The 19,283-nt window shown below is 40.7% G+C and overlaps 1 protein-coding gene across 1 annotated transcript; it reads left to right on the plus strand.

The window, feature by feature from the left end:
• Positions 1-14,271: 14,271 nt before the first annotated feature.
• Positions 14,272-16,398, plus strand: LOC109915544 (5-hydroxytryptamine receptor 4-like). The gene has a single exon (XM_020515194.2). It carries the CDS (start codon positions 14,848-14,850, stop codon positions 15,946-15,948), a length of 1,101 nt encoding a protein of 366 aa, XP_020370783.1. The 5' UTR covers positions 14,272-14,847; the 3' UTR covers positions 15,949-16,398.
• Positions 16,399-19,283: the final 2,885 nt, after the last annotated feature.

The following is a 19,283-nucleotide window of genomic DNA, read 5'->3' on the forward strand; positions in this document are numbered from 1 at the left end:
AGAGGCTGGAGAGAACAGGCAGACCATCTGTCACATCATTTTCATCAGAGTAAAGAATGAACAGGAGGGACAACTCAAAAGTTTTTAACATTGATTTTACAGAATTTTCATTATCATTAAATGTGGCAAGCTTATAATGCATCAAATTTTGTCTGTGAAAATCACTAAACAACCATTTTTTTAAAAAAAATCTTCTTCAAAATGAATGATCAATTTTGTTTGATTTAGGTTCCTTGCAGTAGACTGGTAGTGACTGTACTATCTAGTAGTTGAGATAAGAAGATTAATGGAGAAAGAAGTAAGTGAACAAGAGAATTCTGTTTTATAAGCCACAATACGTTCGGAAAATCCACATGTAGCATGCAAAAGTAATTTTTTTTTGTCTATATGGCTAGATGTTATGGTATGAACACATCTGAGAGCAGTGTTGCAGGAAAACTTCCCTCTGGGTGACCATATCCTCAATAACTACAGAGAGAGATATGTGAACAATGAAGTCAATCAAATCATCCTTGAAGGCAAACAGGGTGTTCAATAGATCTGCTGCCCTTGTCCTTGTAGATGGTAAAATTCTCCAGTTAGAAGTTGCTGTTACAGAAGACGTGACAGGTTGTTGTTGTACTTCTTGTATATAGCACACAGAGCAGTCATGATACACTGTTGGGGGAGGAAGTAAATGTTTAAGATGATGGATAAGTTCCACTGAGCTGTACTGTCCTGGATACTATCAAGTTTTGCTAAGCTGTATTGCTCCAAATAAGTAGAGGGTGTTTCATCACACTCCAGACTTGTGTTTTAGAGACTGTGAACAGGCTTTGGGGAGTCAAGAGGTGAGTTACATATTTGTCCAACTATTTTCCAAAGGAACTAATTGACTTATCATTTTCTACCTCTTCTGTAATTATTATGAGAATTTTTATGTCAATTTCCATTCAGGTTCAGATGCCCTTTTTGTACTTGCAGTGTCTATTTTATAAACATAGGCCAGAACTTTCCCCGCACAAGATAAGTCCTGACATTGGAACCGAATGTGGGTTCCAGGCCAGCAATAACTGAAAGTCCATCACTGGGCTCTCCACACAGATAGCACAATCTATACAGTTCTCTTTTTCGCATGCGATGAGGACATCGCTGGCTAGGCCAGCATTTATCGTCCATTCCTAATTACCCAGAGGACAGTTGAGAGTCAACCATATTGCTGTGGATCTGGAATTATACGTAGGCCAGACCAAGTAAGGATTTCAGTTTCTTTCCCTAAAGAACATTAATTAGCCAGATGGGTTTTTCCTGACAGTCAACAATGGATTCACGGCCATCAGTACACTCATAATTCCAGATTTTTATTGAATTCAAATTCCGCCATCTGCCATGGCAGGATTCAAACCCAAGTACCAGAATATTAGCTGAGTTTCTGGATTTACAGTCCAGTAAAAATACTACTAGGCCATCATCTCCCACAGATTATGTTTTGGGCCATGGGCCAGGAGTTAGGCCTGGCAATCAGAGGGAAATCTCTCCAGAAATGGCATCAGTGCTGCTAAGCAGGTTTTGCGACCTAGGGCTCCCTTCTTGGACACTTCCTTGGAAGCAGAGGTCTTACCCCCCCCTCCCCATGGACATTGAAAAGCCACTGGAAGGCTGTCTCTGTGTAGCTGGTGGCCTCTTTATGCTTTGGGGGCAGGTCATGTAGCCATTTGTGATTTGCTCATGGCCTGGTTAAAAATCCCAAAAATGGTTCGTTATAAGGCTTCCTGGTCTGTGTTCAGTGGGTGACCAAGTCAAGGCTGTTCCTCCTGCTGTTAAAATGGTCCAGCAAAGGCAGGGAGCATTCTCTTTGCAGCTCCCCAGCATTTTACTGCACCTACTTCCCTTCTCCTTTTGTAAAATCTTAGCAACAGTCTTACCATTAAGCCATGAACCTTCACCAACCTTATAAGAAGCTTTCAGAGTTGTAACTACCTTTAAAATATTCCCTCTAGATTTTCTTCTTCCAATGGCAGCAAATGCAATTCTATGAGTAACTTGAACTGTAGGATCCTTCATACAGCTATCCTTTAAATAGACTTGTTTGAAACAAGGGGCATTCAACAACAACACTCCTATGTGAGAAGATATTGCAATGCACTTTACAGAGGTGAAAAACAGTGTGGCAGACAAGTTGGGGAGACTGATTAAAGGCATGGTGGAAGAGAAAAGATTTTGAAGGAGAAGGGACAAAGAGAAAGGCAAAGGGTTTATAAACATTACACGGGCCAAGATAATTGAGAGCTCTGTCATTGATAGTAGGTGATGAGGAGGAACATAAAGTTCTAAATAAGCCAGAATCTAAAGAGCAGAGTGCTTGCAAAATTGCAGAAATGGATGAGTCAGCCCTGAGAGGGATTTGTAAGTGAGGATAACAATTCTGAATGAATTGTACTGGGGTCAGGGAATTAATAGAGTTTGGCTTGAATTGAATTGGAACAAATGCATTGCAGAATGAAAACAACAGAGTTTTGGATGTATTGTAGAATATCTGAATGAAATACAAACCAGAGTGGGCCACCTAAAGGTTCATTTGGAGGTGAAAATGATTTCACTGAAGGCTTCAGCAGTTGTGGTATAAGGACAAAGGGAGACAATGCTGTGGAAATGAAAATACAGGTAATGGATAAATTAGAGGATCAGAATCCCACCTCAGGTTAAATGGCATAAATATTCAGTTTGAGCAAGCAGTTGGAGAAGGGAATGATAATAAGAGCTACTTGAGAACTAAATAAGCTGATATCAATATGTTGGTGGAAATAAGGAACTCAAACATTTACAGGTAACTTCACCATTTAATCACCAGGTGTTACTGCAACTAGTTTTGTGTACAGCCAAAAGCTTCTGCCTTGTTTTGAAGTGCTAGAGTAATCTTGAGTGTAAAGCCTCACATGGCTGAATAATTTTACACTGGCTTTTGCTACAACATTTATTATGTGGATAATTACTGAAAGGAATCCTGTGTGGTCAGGGGTCTGAGAGGTTAGCTATGGACTGCAAGCCAGTCAATGCAATCATGAAGAAATAGGGATGAATATCTTGCACTGATTTGGATTTTTTGGGATAGTTTGAAAACCTCATTGCATGCGATAGTGGGCATGAGAGGAACAAGCAACTTGCACACCCTTGGGTCCATTGAGGGCCTTCAGTGGCTGATTAATGACCACTAAATAACCTCATTGTGCCCTGCTTCATTAATAGGTGCTACTGGGGAAGGTGAGGAAACAGCAGTCAGCCTGCAACTTTCACAGCTCAGCCAGGAGGAAAGGAAACAGTGACCCTCTTTATGGGGTCATGGTCCATCAGAGACAACATTTTCTCCTAACTTTCCCCACCAAGAAATTGCCCTCCCTTCGACTTTATGCCTCCTTCTCAAAACCTCTCAAACAAACACTTCACCACCATATTACTGGGGTCTCTGATTCCTTTTTGAACAAAATTCCCAAACTTAATTTTGAGGCACCATTCATAGCCCCAGCAGTAGCCATTACATGCTTCTGGCATTGCTAGGACAACACAGTTGGCAGACAATGGATTGCCCAGTTCCTCTTGATGGTAGAACTTCCTGTGGCTAAACAGCAGAAGTTCACATATATCTCTTTAAGGCCACCCCCAGCATATTACCGCTGTCAGCCTTTGTTAATAAGGGTGAGGTGGAAGGGAGGGCAGAAGGCTGAGTATGTCTCCTGATAAAATTCACCCTTCAAAAAGGTGTTACTGGAACATTTTACTTCAGTTGCACCTCAGAACTGTGGGAGCATTGGGTTGAAATCAGTCAAAATGGGAAGTGAGATCCACATGATGGAGGACCGTAATTTCAGGAACAATGAAATGGAAAGAATGACACTTCAAACAAAGCATCCCAGATCCAGTAAAGCAGAAAGTGATGAATTTGAGACAAGCAGAAAGGAAGATGGTATAGCCACCTGGAAATAGGAGGGAGTTAATCCCAAAACCCAATGGGTACTAAGAGATAGTGTTGAACTGCAGGATGCCAAGCCATAAAGCACCTCCAAAAAAAAGGGACAAAATAATTCCAATTAGAAAGCAAGGGACAAATTCAAGGAACCAAAGACTAGTAGCTTTTCTGGGGAGGAGTTAGTGAAACCAGTGTCTACTGTCACAGAGCTCATGGAAAAGTGGGGGTGGGGAGGGGATGGGATACCTGAAAAATTATTGTTGCCATGGGAGTAGGGTCCACAGAAGAACATCAGAAGTGAGTCAGCAGCAATGAAGGAGTCGCTGCTGGCCATGGTACCTCTTGAGATCAAATGGAAATGCATATTGATGATTGCTGCAAAAATTGGAATGTAAATACTAGAAACTGATGAGCTCAGTGGCAATGGCATTATTGAAGATTTTAACAGAATAGGTCCCTAATTTCCTGATTCCTCCTTGTTTATTGTCCAAGACTACTTTAGACGGGTCCCCTGTATCCTGATCCTTGGCTATTCTGAAGGTGTTGAAGGCACACAGTTCTCTGGGTGTAAGATTTTGGAATTGACTCTTAATTGTGAGATTCAAATCAACTTCAATCATAGATGGAGTTGAAACAGCCAGGTTTACTGGTTCTGATAAATCACAAGAACTGTTCCAGGTGCATGAATGTTTTCGTAAGTTTCACCAATTTATTACTCCTATTTCAACAAGGTTATAAGATTAGTTTCATTTCAAAAATATACTTTATTCGTAAAAATCATCAATAACTGCATACAGATATTCTAAATCTGTTTTGTACAGTCTTTGCAGGATTAAAAAAGCAAACCAAACATTAGCATTTTGACATTTGAGCTACACTACAGTTGCAAAAAAAAAAGGCATTTTCTACAATGCAGGAAACTACTTATATTCCGAGAGAGTCTGACAGCTGAACAGCCCTTTGTTATACTTTGGCAAATACAAACCCTAGATGGCAGTCTTTTCCCACTGCATCTTGGCGATAGCTGCCCCAAATGTTAGTGCATCCCTTAGCACATCGTCCTGAACTTTGTCCTCTTATCCTTTTAGTCCATAGTCCTCTTCATCATGGCTTACTTTCGTTATTTATATTGTTTTCTCACATTTCACAATATATTCTTTAGTCACTATTTCAGAATAGTAGGATGTATGTTGTCACGTTCCCATGAAGGATACTGAGTTCATTGTCTCCGATTTACTTAATCTGTGAGAGTTCCTGATTAAATCAAACATCTTATCAGTGACTACTTGGTTTTAGAAGCCCTCTGCTAGCAAGTGTACTTTTTTTTTTAAACTACTGGCTATTGGCATTTGGATGAGTTACTTTTTAAACAAATGATCTACCTTATCATTTTAAGGTTATGAAAACTTAAAACTAATTCAAAAGTTAATGAAGTAAAAAACAAACCATAGAGTGTGCACAAAATATTTCAGAAAACATTCTGTGCATAACACTAAGTGGCATGTGTATTCAGTTGATATATTTTTGATATTGTCTAATAAAAGTGAAAAAAATTACATAGTCACAAAACTATTCACACTGTTATAGAACTTAATTCTAATTGAAAGAATATATTGAGCAAAATGGATTGTCTCTCTCTCTTGAGAGCACTACAAATTAAAACTAGCTCAAAGTAGAACACAGCCGTTTTCTTTCCTCTTTCACACAATAAGCCTTTTCGGATTTCATCTGGTAATGGCAATGCCAGGTATGTGAAAAGGTATAAGGTTGCTCATTCAACCTCGAAAGGCTACAAGTTTACATTACATGATATTAAAATAAGTGGAGCAGGGACCCCTCATTTCACGTAAGGTTAGGTAACAAGCTGAGTCAGTCATGTGATGTTAATGTCCTGTATTGACTTCAATTAAACAGAGTTTAGTTAATTCCTCATGTGTTAAAACAAGTCAAAGTTATTAGTTATTGAAAAGCAACAATCCAACATAGACCCATCTCAGCAGCAGTCCTTCAAAAAATACAGGATGACAAACTGATCAGGACAGTCTTCTTTTTCTCATCTGTATATGGCATGAAGCTGCTCACCTTACTGGACACACAGGTGAAACACCCACTATATAGTCATTCACCTGATTACTAGTAAATCTCTGTGTGCACTAATTAACTAGATGTAGATTTTAGATTTACATCTTGTTGTCACATGTACTCAAGTACAGAAGTACAGTGAAAAGTGTATAATGTCACCACAAATTGCGCTTAGGTACAAAAGTAACTAGGAACCAAAAGAAACTTTAGTAAAAACGAAACAAGTTTAAAAATGTAAGCATTACCTTCATAGAATGAGTCGAAAAATAAAGAAATAAAATAATAGTTAACATTAAAGTCCTTCTTAATATAAACTAGAAAAATAAAGGGAATAAACTTTAAAGTTCAACAATCTTTAATGAGTCCTCTATTTAACTCACTCTCCAGAATACCTCAGAATCCCTATAGGGTGGAAACAGACCCTCAGAGCATCCCACCCAGACCCATTCCCCTATATCCCACCTAATCTACACATCCCCGAACACTACGAGCAATTTAGCACAGCCAATCCACCTAACCTGCATATCTTTGGATTGTGGGAGGAACCGGAGCACTTGGAGGAAACCCACACAGACATGGGGAGAATGTGCAAACTCCACACAGACAGTCACCCAAGGGTGGAATCGAACCCAGGTCCCTGGTGCTGTGAGGCAGCAGTGCTAACCACTGAGTCACCGCGCCACCTCAGCTGCCTGTTCTCAAAGCTGCTGCTGCAGATACCAGAGGACCTCCCTCCCACCCACTTGCTTCAACCCCCCCCCACCACCGCATTCAGCCATGATGCAGTCACTGTTGCTGTTGCTGAAGCTGCGACCTCCCTGATCTCCTCCTTCTGGCTCGGGAACATGGCCGGGCAGTTATCCTTGGCTGACCTTTGGTTTGACACACAGAGTCTGTGGAAGATGGTCTTCATGTAATATTGGAGTTATTTTTATTCATTTGTGGGATGTGGGCATCACTGGCTGGCCAGCATTTATTGCCCATCCCTAGTTGCCCTTGAGAAGGTGGTAATGAGCTACCTCGTGAACCACTACAATCCACCTGCGGTGGGTTGATCCACAATGCCATTAAAGGAGGGAATTCCATAAACTTGACCCAGTGACAGTGAAGTAATGGTGAAATAGTTCTAAGTCAAGATGATGAGTGGCTTGGAGGGCAACTTGAAGGTTATAGTATTCCCAAGTACCCACTGCCTTTATTCTTCAAGGTGGAAATGGTCATGGGTTTGGAAGGTGTAGTTTGAGGATCTTTGGTGAATTTCTGCAGTGCACCTTGTAGACGGTAGCAGCAGTGTGTACTAAGCATCGGTGCTGGAAAGAGTAGATGTAGTGCAAATCAAGCAGGCTTCTTCGTTCTGGATGGTATCAATCTTCTTGAGTATTTTAGGAGCTGTAATCATCCATGGAAGTGGGGAGTATTCCATCACACTCATGACTTGTGCCTTTTAGATGGAGGACAGGATTTAGGGAGTTAGGAGATGAGTTAGTTGCTGTAGTATTCCTTGTCTCTAATCTGCTCTTGCAGCCACTAGTCCAGTTGAGTTTATGGTCAATGATAACTCCCAGGATGTTGTTGTGGGGGATTCAGCGATGGTAACACCATTGAGTATCAAGGGGTGATAGTTAGATTGTCTCTTACTGATGGTTTGTGTGGCATGAACATTACTTGACACTTGTCAGCCCAAGACTGGATATTGTCCAGATCATGTTGCATTTGTACATGGACTGCTTCAGTATCTAAGGAGTCAGAAATGGTGCTGAATATTGTGCAGTCATCAGCAAACATTACCACTTCTGACCTTATGATGGAAGGAAGGGCACAGATGAAGCAGCTGGGCCTAGGACACTACCCTGAGGAACTCCAGCAAGACATCCTGGAGCTGAGATGCCAATTTCCTATGTGCCTGGCATGACTCCAAGCACCAGAGAGTTTGCACCCTGTTACGCATTGATTCCAGTTTTGCTAAGGCACCTTGATGTCAAAGGCTGACACTCTCACCTCACCTCTAAAATTCAACTCTTGTCCATATTTGAATCAAGGCTGTAATGAGGTCAGGAGCTGAGTGGTTCTGGCGGAACGCACACTGGGTGTCAGAGAGCAGGCGCTGCTTGATAGCACTGTTGATGACATTTTCCATCACTTTACTAATGATAGAGTAGACAATGGGGTGATAATTGGCTGGTTTGATTTGTCCTGCTTTTTATGTACGGAACATACCTAGGCAATTTTCCAATTGTTAGGTAGATGCCAATGTTGTAACTATACTGGAACAGCTTGGCTAGGGGAGTGGCAAGTTCTGGAGCACACACCTTCAGTACTATTGCCAGTGTTCTCAGGGCCCCGTAGTCCTTGCAGTATTCAGTGTCTCCAACTGTTTCTTGATATCACGTGGAGTGAATTGATTTGTCTGAAGATTGATAACTAATTCAGGAGGCAGCCGACATGGATCATCCGCTTGGCACTTCTGGTTGAATATTGCTTCAGCCGTATCTTTTGCGCTGATGTGCTTGGCTCTTCCATCATTAGGACGGATTATTTGTGGAGCCTGCTCCTCCAGTGAGCTGTTTAATTGTCCAACACCATTTATGACTGGATGTAGCAGCACTGCAGAGCTGAGATCTGTTTGGTTGATTGTGGGAATTGCATAGCTTGATCTATCATTTGCTGCTTTCACTTTTTGTCATGCAAGTGGTCCTATTTGGTGGCTTCACTAGGTTGGTACCTCATTTTCAGGTATTCCTGGCATGCCATCCTGCACTCTCCATTGAATCAGAGTTCATACTTGATAGTAATGGTCGAGTGCTAACATGGTTTCCTGCCTACTGCGGTTGACAGGGCTCTCAACCTCATCCAACCAATCACCCATGCTTCCGCCCTTGTCCCTTCCCATCACTCACAACAGCATGATCGGGTCTCCCTTGTTCTCATTTTACTTCCCCCCCCCCCCACCCCCACCAGCCTCCGCATTCAAAGGATTATTCTCCACCATTTCAGACAACTCCAGCAGAATGCCACCACCAAAGACATCCTCCTCTCACTCCCCTATCTGCATTTCACAGGAATAGTTCCCTCTGGGACAACTTAGCCCATCCTCAACTACCAACACCACCCCCACTTTCCATGACACCTTCCCATTGCAGTAGGTGCAACACCCATCTCTTCACCACCTCCCTGCTCACCAATCAAGGGCCTAAACAGTCTTTCCAGGTGAAGCAGCATTTCATCTGTACCTCATCCAATCTTGTATATTGTATTCGCTGCATCCAATGTGGTCTACATTACATTGGAGAAACCAAATGCAGACTGGGTGACTGCTATGAAGAACACTTCTGGTCCATGCACAAGCATGACCCTGATCTTCCATAGCATTTTAACACAGCATCTTGCCCGCATTCCCACTTGTCTGTCCTTACCATGCTGCAATGCGCCAGCAAATTACAGTGCAAACGGGAGGAGCAACATCTCATCTTCAAACTATGCAGTTTATAACCTTCTGGGCTCAATATGGAGTTCAACACCTTCAAATTGTGAACCTATTCCTTCCCCTTTTAGCTTTGCTTGTTATATTCTCTGTCACCATCTCATCCCTCCCCCCACCCCAGTGTGACTGTTCTTTCCAGTCTGGTAATTAGAGACACCATTGTTCTGCCATTCTCACACTCTGATCACTTAATCTGATCTATCAACAAAATCCTTTCTCCCCCAGCACTCCAAACCCACTCTCCACACCATTACATAAATGCTGTCCCCTCCACACTTCATTTCAGCTCTGATGAAGAATCATTTAGACTTGAAAGGTTAGCTTGCTTTCTCTCCATAGATGTTGCCTGACCACCACCCCCACCCCCCCAACCCAATCTCCAGCATATTTTGTTTTCAGTTCAGATTTCAGCTTCTGCAGTAAATTGCTCCCAGGTTACAGACGGTGCTGGAGTACAATTTCACTGCTGTTGATTGCCCAAAGCACCTCAGGGATGTCCAGTCAAGTGGTTAGATATCTTCAAAGTCTGTCCCATTTAGCATGGTGATAGTGCCACACAACACAATGGAGGTTATTCTCAATATGAAGGCGGGTCTTCATCTCCACAAGGACTGTGCAATGGTCTCTTACCGATATGGTCCTGGACAGATGCATCTGCAACCGACCAGTTGGTAAGGAAGAGGTCAAGCATGTTTAATCCTCTAGTTGGATTCCTCACCACCTGCTGCAGATCTGGTCCAGCAGTTATGTCCTTTAGCTTAATCAGTAGAACTACTGCCAAACCACTTGGTGGTGGACACTGAAATCTCCAACCCAGAGTCAATTTTGTACCCTTGCCATCCTCAGTGCTTCCTCTAAGTGTTGTTCAACATGGGGGAATACCAATTCATCAGCCTGTCTTGGATCACAGCATATATCCAAGCAGTGCTTTTGGATTTGGTTAAATATAAATTAAGACGACTTGACAACACCAACTTGCTTAAATATGAATGTTAATTAAGTGATAATAAATGATAATTGTAGTAATAAACAGAAAAGAAAATAGAAAAAGCAACAAGTCTCACGCCCTTTTACCATTCAGGGACCCATTGATCAATGGCTGGTCTGGAGGCTTAGGTTAATTCCCAGCACCGTTCAAGATTCCAAGCCGAGATGAAGTCTAGCGACTTGGAACGAAACTGTCTCTTATACACTGTAACAAAGCAGCTAGCACAAGGAAAGCAGATACAATAGACAAACCTGCTGGTTGGTACAGAAAACCCAGCTACAGACAAAACATGCTGCAGGTGCCATCTTTGGCGGGAAAAGAAGTGTTCACAGGACTCATTCAAGGTCATGCAGCTTGTCAGGTATCATCCTAAACTTTCCCAGCCTATTTTCCCATCCTATACAATCAATTTTCTCATGCAGCTGTCAAATATCATCATTAACTTTAAGTCCTTTGGCCCATCCTATACACAGCTTAGGGAGGATGGTATGTGATGATCAGCAGGAAGGTTTTGTTGCCCACATAGCTCCATATCACAGCAGCCACACATTCGGGATCATCCTCATTTCTCCCCCCAAAAGGTTGACAATTCCCTGCACGATGCTTACTGGTTGCTTCACTCACAGTATTGTTCTGACACTGGCCCTAGTTTGTCCTTACATGGCTCTGCTCCTTCATCATCAGGTAAACATCCTTCATGGACAAGCAAAATACTACAAATGCTGGAAGTCTAAAATAAAAACAAAGTTTTGGAGCAACTCAGCAAGTCTGGCAGCATCTGTGCACAGAGGGAAAGAGTTAACACTTCAAGTTTGATGACTCCTTTTTTAGTTCTGAAAAACACTGGAAAATGTTTTTGCGTGCTGTGGACAGAGTGGGAGGAGGAGCAGGTGGAACAGATTGTGAGGTGCCCAGAGCAGAATGGGTTGCTAATCATGGTGAAGAAGATTCAGAAATGTACAAAGGGTGTAAATGAAGGCTTGAAAAGGAGAAAATGAGTCATCTCTGCTGAGAACAAAGTCAACAAGATACAGCTGTGTGTGTGAATGATGTATGAAAAATCAAGAGCACAGAGGTCATGCACTACTGTTGTGGAATTCAATATTGATAGGCTGTAAAGTGCCCAAACTGAATATAAAGTGCTGTTCTTCCAACTTGTATTGTGCATCCCTGGAAAACTATAGCAGGCCTAGGTCAGAAATGTTTGCAAGATGGTTTATTGAAATGGCAAGCAATGACAAGATCAGTGTCACGTGTAAAAACACAGCAGTGGTGTTCCACAAAACTGTCAGCAGTCTGCATTTGATCTCACCAATGTACAGGAGACTAAATTGTAAGCAGGGAATGCAATAGACCAGATTGAAAGAAGTAATACACAGCTTCACCTGGAAGGTGTACTTCAAGTCTTGGACAAGAGGAGAAGTGAATTAGCAGTGTTACACATTACTTGATTGCATGGAAAATGAGGAAGAATTAAGTTTGATGAAGAAGTTGACTATGTCATGAAGGGAATGGCCCCTGAGAAATGCTGGCAGTGGAGGGGAAGGAAAATACATTTGGTGGAAATATCCTGCTGGAGATGGTGGGAATTAAAGAATTATCCTCTGATTTCAGAAACCTATGGGGTTGAAAGTAAGGACAAGGGAAACACTATCATTCTGGGAGGAAGGGACAGGGGTCAGAGCAGAAGTTGTCTGCCTTGTCAATCATGGTGGGGATAGGGAGGGTTGTGGAATTCCACAGCTGAAGGAAAACAAGATTGTGTTGGAGGCAGCTCAACAGAAAGTGGCATCATTGGAATATAGGAAATGGAAAGAGAGACACTGGGAGAATTCTCTGAACTCAAAGGATTAAATTATTCAAAATGAAGCCTCCATTACACTATTTATACGCTTAACAATGGTTGCAGTTCTCCTAGGGCTAAACACTCCCATTTGCCATTCAAGTGTTTTGGCAAGTGTGGTTCATGGCATCCAATCTCCCATGGTCAGGGTGATTTTTCTAGTGCAAATTTCAGCCCTTCACCTTATAAGTTATGTAACTGAGTTATTAGACATGTTTCTCAGAATCTCACAGGCAGCAAGGCAGATGGACTTACCACTGGCAAGACCTTCTGGGGTCCACACCTCTATTACTGTATTTAAAGCCCAGCTGCACATCACCTCTGATGGCACCAACAAGGACCTCTTCACATAGGAGTGATGAATCTGAATTTCTCAAACAAAAGAAGATAAAAAAAGCTCATTCACCGCTTCATGGACAGATCTGGAGGTGCTGGTGGAAGGCCTAATGGAGAGAAGGACAGTCCATTTCTCCAATTAACCAGCCCAGGTTAAAAATAAAACAGCACAGGTAACTGTTCTGCCACAATTAAATGAAGTGCTCAACTGTGCAGAAAGAAGGTGAATGATCTACTATGCTGTGCAAGGTTAGGTCCCACTATTTCTTCTTTGGTATCTCACACTTACAGTGAGCACTCACTAGCTTTCCTCTTGTATACAGCTCTCATCCAGGCTCCTGGTCTACACTTCTCAGTTTGCATGCATCATACTCCCTCAAGGGGTCACATCCTCCTCAAGCTACTAACTCTTCTGCTCTCTGCATTTTTGACTCACTTACTGGGGACACCTGACCATCTCTCCTGCTCAAAACACAACAGCCAATTCTTCTGGCATCCACTTTGGAGATACTTGATCTCTCTCTCTCTTTGTCTTGTAGAGAAAACTGGCTCAATACTTAATAGTTACCTAACAAGCCTACTTGTACTTTGGATTAAACTTTGAGGAAAAGCCTTAATCCACTTTACTCCCAGGCAGGCCTAGCTGGCTCACAGCATTCTTTTGTTATGGACTGTTCAGTATCCTGCAGCACCATAAATACTCTTTTCAAAAACGTTTTTCAATTGTGGTTCATGTTCCAATCACTTCTTCTCCAGTTTCATACTCTAGAATGCAGCAGTTGATCCTAATTTCTCTTTTAACTTTTCTAAAAATAGATCGTGATTTTTCCCCCCCCCAGGTATTCATCCAGGTTCATTTTGACTTTCCCCTATAAAAAGCACGACATTTATTAAATACCTACAGCATTGACTGATTCCCAATAATCACCTCCACCCACAATTATCCTGTTGCTTTTCCTACAGGAATGAAGAAAAACCATACAATATTCTGAATTCCGAGGAAAAGGCTGTCTCGCCCGACAAAAGATCCAACCGGTTTCACTCCACAGACACTGCTTGGCCTGAGAAGTATTACCATAAGGCTCCCTACCATCATTTCCCTTCACATCGACTTCCACAACAATCAAGTCTTATTTACCTTCAAGTCTACCTTTGTTTCTACACGTTTGATATTCTTCTTGTGTATTATTCTCCGTAGAATGACGCTTTATAATCTGAACTAGAACCCAATCTTTAAAATGACCCTTAAATACAATTCAGAATATCCTTGAAACTTACTCAACTCCAACTCAATAAAGCTCTATTGACGTGGATTGATCTGCGAATTTTTCCTACATCCTGAACGTATAAAGTGGAGAGTAACAACAAGACATCCACTAGGTAGTATGATATTCTACAGACCCTTCAAATGGGCGGGAAGCCTGTTTTTTTTTTGACGATGAGACTATCATTGCTATTAAATTGATTACTTAAAGTGATAAACTACCGCTGCCAAACCCAAATGTTCTTAAGTGATTGAATACTCTTTTTTCCATGTCTGACTTAATTAAATGCATTATGGGCTATCTTTAATTGTGCGTGATTGTTAGCACGCATCTTAATAAACGCCGCTGAGTTTAAAACTTTACAAATTTTGACTTTGGTTTTCCGACTGAATTCAACCGGCTACCAACTCCAATTTGTATTGAAGTGTTTTCGCATTCTCGTTGATTTACATTCGGTTCTATACGAATTGTGCAGCTGACTTGGAGAGCACTTGTTGTTTGGTGGTCATTGCTAATTCTCAATATATCCCATTTACTTAGCAAGGATAATATTGAACGACCCTTTAGTATCTGCAATACAAAGTTGTACAAGATGCAAACTGAGAGATAAATAATTGCCACAAAGGTTAATGATTTACAACTGAGCTTATCAACTAGCGGGTGGATGAGAACCAAACACATCAGCCGACTTTGGGCGGGGGGGAAAGTGTGCATTAGTTTACTTGTTTGGTATGTGCCTGAATCCCGTGTTCAGTATCTATAAGAAAGGAGATCGTAAGACTCTAGAACTTTAGCAAGAATTTATGACTGGAAGTAGTCAGAAGAAGTGTAGCTGGGGAGGAGGTCGTGTTGGTGATATGTGTGGAATAAATCATCATCGCAATACGAGCTTGTCTTGGTGAGTGTATTATGTTCTCGGCGATTATTATTAGCACGTCGTCACAGGAGATGAACACTACACCGTTCAATAACTGGACCACACACTCTAACTCGTCAGGAAAAGCATCATCTGCAACATGGCAAGTCATAGACCAGGTTGTTGTCTTCAGTGTTCTCACCGTGATTATAGCTGGGACTATCTTCGGAAATCTCTTAGTAATTGCTTCAATCGCTTACTTTACCAAACTGCGGACTCCAACTAACGCTTTTATAGTCTCCCTGGCTGTCGCAGATTTCCTCGTTGGCATTATTGTAATGCCTTTCAGCATGGCCAAGCTAGTCTTTGGATGGTACTTTGGGAAGGCGTTTTGCAAAATCCACACGATCATGGATGTGATGCTGTGCACCTCCTCCATCATGAACCTCAGTTGCATTGCCTTCGATCGGTTCTATGCTGTGTGTTACCCTTTGAAATATCGATTCAGGATGTCTCAGAAGAGAGTGACCGTCCTCCTCCTGATTTGTTGGTTTGTGCCTGCTTTGATGTCGTTTGTGCCCTTGTTGTTAGATGTCCATTTGAGGGGATTGGAAGCCATTCTACTACCCTTTGATCCACACAGTTGTGTGTTTATGGTCAATATTCCTTATGCTGTTTCTGCTTCAGTAATCGCCTTCTACTTTCCCATGTTGGTGATGCTAGTGGCATATGGAAAAATATTCCTAGTAGCAAGGATCCAAGCCAGACAGGTATATACCATTGAAAACGGGTTAGAGGGAAGAAACACTTTGACAAGGTGCCAAAATTCTTCCATGAAGAAAGAAAGGAAAGCAGCTAAAACTCTTGGCATCATCATGGGATGTTTCCTCATCTGCTGGTTGCCATTCTTTACTACAAATATAGTTAACCCTTTGCTTGGATACCCAGCACACCATATTCTTCTTGAAGTTTTTTTATGGTTGGGTTATGTTAATTCAACTCTCAATCCTTTGTTATATGCTTTCTTCAATCAATCTTTCCGACGAGCTTTCTATATGGTAATTGGCTGTAAGATTTTGGCCAGCGATTGCCAAAATAACAACTTGTCAGACAGCATCAGGCAGAATACACAACTTGCTACACTGTCACGTTAAATCTCTCAATCTCCCCATTAGCCAAATGAGCAAAATCCCTGGGAAGCAACAACATTGTTGCATATAGCAGTTCAATATGATTTTGACTGCAATGAAGAGCTTTTTTAATGTATTGAACAATTTTGTGTTTTATGAAACATAAGATTGAAGTGTTGATATTGGGAAAGTATTATATAACATCATAGGAAATATTTCATGGCTTTCTCAGTGGTGTGGGTAGTTTTAGAGAGCGAAATGGCAAACCTGTGTACTACAAAACAGTTGGTGATTTTTATTCTATAAATATGGGTAATTTGGAGCAAAAAGAGAGCATTAATTGTAACTGTAATTTCCTTGCTGTTATAAACTTCATCTATTTTGTGAAATAGCTTTGATCATTTGGTTTTTATATGTGCTTATAGCTTTAACTTGTATATTCAGAATAAATATTATTTTGCCTCTTGACTAAAACATTTTTTTTTCTATTTAAAAGCACATTATATCATAAATTATTTGAGGGGAAAAAATGCTTAACCTATCTACTTAAATCTTTCCTTTTTATTCAAGTGTTTGAAATCTCCTGTATTTGTGATGCCCTTGTGAGTACTTATTAAATACTTTTTAAAGATTCTTTACTACAGTAAAACAATTTAGATATAATTATTTTTGGCTGCTGATTGCATTATATCAACTATTTTCTGGCTATGAACTGTGTCAATATTTCGAACACTCTAGGAAGCCATTTGCCTTCAATTGTCAATGTTGAATCTTTGCTGAAGCAACCCAAAACTAAACTGATCCCTTTTCCATAGACTTGCATCTTTCCCTGCTTTAAATATTTCTCAAGTTGTCTCTACTTAAACACTTTCTCTCGCAATGGAATTCATTTGTCTAACTCTTTCCATGGAGAAAATGTCTTCCTTATTTTGTTTGGTTCTTTTAGTAACTATCAGAAATTGATCACCTGTTCCCACAAGTGGAAGGAACTGTTCTTTAGTTGGTCACTCCCATAATAAAAACACATAAATTTAACTATCTCTAATTTAATCTCCTGTTAGTGTGATCTTTCCAGTAGAAATATTGCAACTCCTCTTGCACAAATAGAAAACTTCCAGATGAGTAATTGTTCTATGACCCATTTTTCAATGGATGTTCAAACTCTCATAATTCCGGGTATAATTTGTACATTTTGTGTAATTAATATTTTTCTCCTATTTGGTATACTCCTACCTATCAAACTCAAATTATTGAGCTTTTTCCTAGATTTTCTGGTTCTTTCAGGGTAGTTGTATTTGGAGGGCTTAAACGTCATTTTCTCTTCCATGTCCTTTTTTGCATTGGTTGCCTAGTTCAGATCTTCAATCTCTTTTCAAAATGTATTATCTCATACTTATTCGTTATATTTTATGAATTAAATATTTACATTCTCTCTTGTTTGCCAAATTCCTTTCCTTAGGAGCACAAACTTGCTATGTCTAAATTATTTATACTGTAACTCTTTCCAGCTTGCAGCTTTAAGTAAAACTAACTGCAAATTCTAGGAAGAAATGTCAGAACTTTGCTGGAAGATATGGAGCACCTATGCTGTTTGTTCTTTGATATTTCTGATTGATCACTTGGCCATGAGTAGTATAATTTAGAATACGGTTAAATAATTCAGTACAAACCTCTATTGGCAGGGATTTTTTTTAATGATTTCCTAAAGCAAGTGAAAAGTCATCAGCCTGTAAAAACTCGTTTGGCCAGTGAAACCACAGAGTTGGAGAAACTCTGAAGAAAGAATTGGGAAGACCTGAACCCTGATACTATTGCAGTGCCCATATTAACTCTTGGAATAGCCAAAGAAATGCTAATTTAGTTGAACTTTGCATTGGATTGTTACATGCCCTCTTTTTGAAGAATTTGAGGAAATAATTAGGTATTAATTACTTTATTTATTTATTTTGTGCGATGTGGGTATTGGCTAATCCAGCATTTATAGCTCATCATAATAATTTTTCAAAAAGTGGTGAGCTACCTTCTTGAACTATTGAAGGCCATATGGGGTAGACACACCAAAATATTGTTAGGGAGCAAGTTCCAAGATATTGATGTAGCAACAATGAATAAATTATGGTATAGTTCGAACTCAAGATTGTGTGTGGTTTGGAGGATAATTTGCAGGTGCTAGAATTCTGATGCATCGGCTGTCCATGCTTGTCTAGGTGATAGAGGCCTTGAGTTTGGAAGGTGCTGTTGAAGGAGCCTTGGTGATTGTTGCAATGCATCTTGTCAATGGCATGCTTGGTAACTGTGCATCATTGACAGGGAGAGAGAATGTTGGAGGTGATAGACGGTGTGTCAGTTAAGGAGACTGCTTTGTTCTGGATGGAGTCCAGCTTCTTCAGTGTTGTTGGAGCTGCACTTGTCCAGGCAAGTGGAGATTATTCCATCTCTTTTCTGACTTGTGGCTTGTAAATGATGGACAGACAATGGGGAATCAGGAGGTGAGTAACTCATTGCAAAATTCCAAGCCTCTGAGCTCTTGTAGCCTTGGTATTTATATGTAGTTCAATTCAGTTTTTCTTGTCAATGGCAAGCCCCCAGGATGCTTATTGTGGGATACAACTATGGTAATATGATTTGACTGACTGCTGAGTGAAGATGGTTAAATTCTCTTATTGGAAATGGCAGACATTTGGGTAATGCAAATGGCTTTCTGTACCATGAATGTTACATTTTCCGTTGGGCTATGGGTGTGTGGATAGAGAGGGCTTAGTGGGAGCAAGGTTAGGCTGCCGAGACTGATGGAAGAACTTTAGAAGGAAAATTGACAAATTGGGAAGAACCAATCCAAGATGCTCAGTGAATTATCAAAGCTAAGTATACTTTGAGAAGCAAAGACTCCACGAACAATGTATAATGTGCAAGTGACTTGCCCCATCTAGGGAGATGATCAATTTGTATCTGAATGCACAGCAATTCCAAATTGAACATTGTCTCTTGTGGCTGTTGAGACCAACTCATGAGGAAAATCCAGAATTAAAGGGAATGTTAAGAACCGATTGAAAACTAATGACTTATCTGTGTTACATAAGTAATAAATAATGGGATATGGCAAATATATTAAAAAGATACCAATTGATAATGCTAAAATTTTAGTTAGTATGTGTCTTGTCTATCCACTTACTGCAGTGTTCGTTTTTCATTTTTCTTTTGCCATTATGCTAGCATGTCCACAGAGACAGAAGTGGATATGGCTATAAATTGAGGCTTGTTTGTTTATCTTCATTTGGGTTCATGTTAGAATGTATGAATTGTGCAACTTTGGAAATGTCAGCTGTTGGCAGTTAACAAGGTGTAGAGCTGGATGAACA

Source organism: Rhincodon typus, chromosome 12 (genome assembly GCF_021869965.1).
Source record: "Rhincodon typus isolate 14 chromosome 12, sRhiTyp1.1, whole genome shotgun sequence".
NCBI lineage: Eukaryota > Metazoa > Chordata > Chondrichthyes > Orectolobiformes > Rhincodontidae > Rhincodon > Rhincodon typus.

What these genes read in the sequence shown, in the direction of transcription:
- LOC109915544 (XM_020515194.2), top strand. Translation starts at nt 14,848, where the DNA reads ATGTTCTCGGCGATTATTATTAGCACGTCGTCACAGGAGATGAACACT.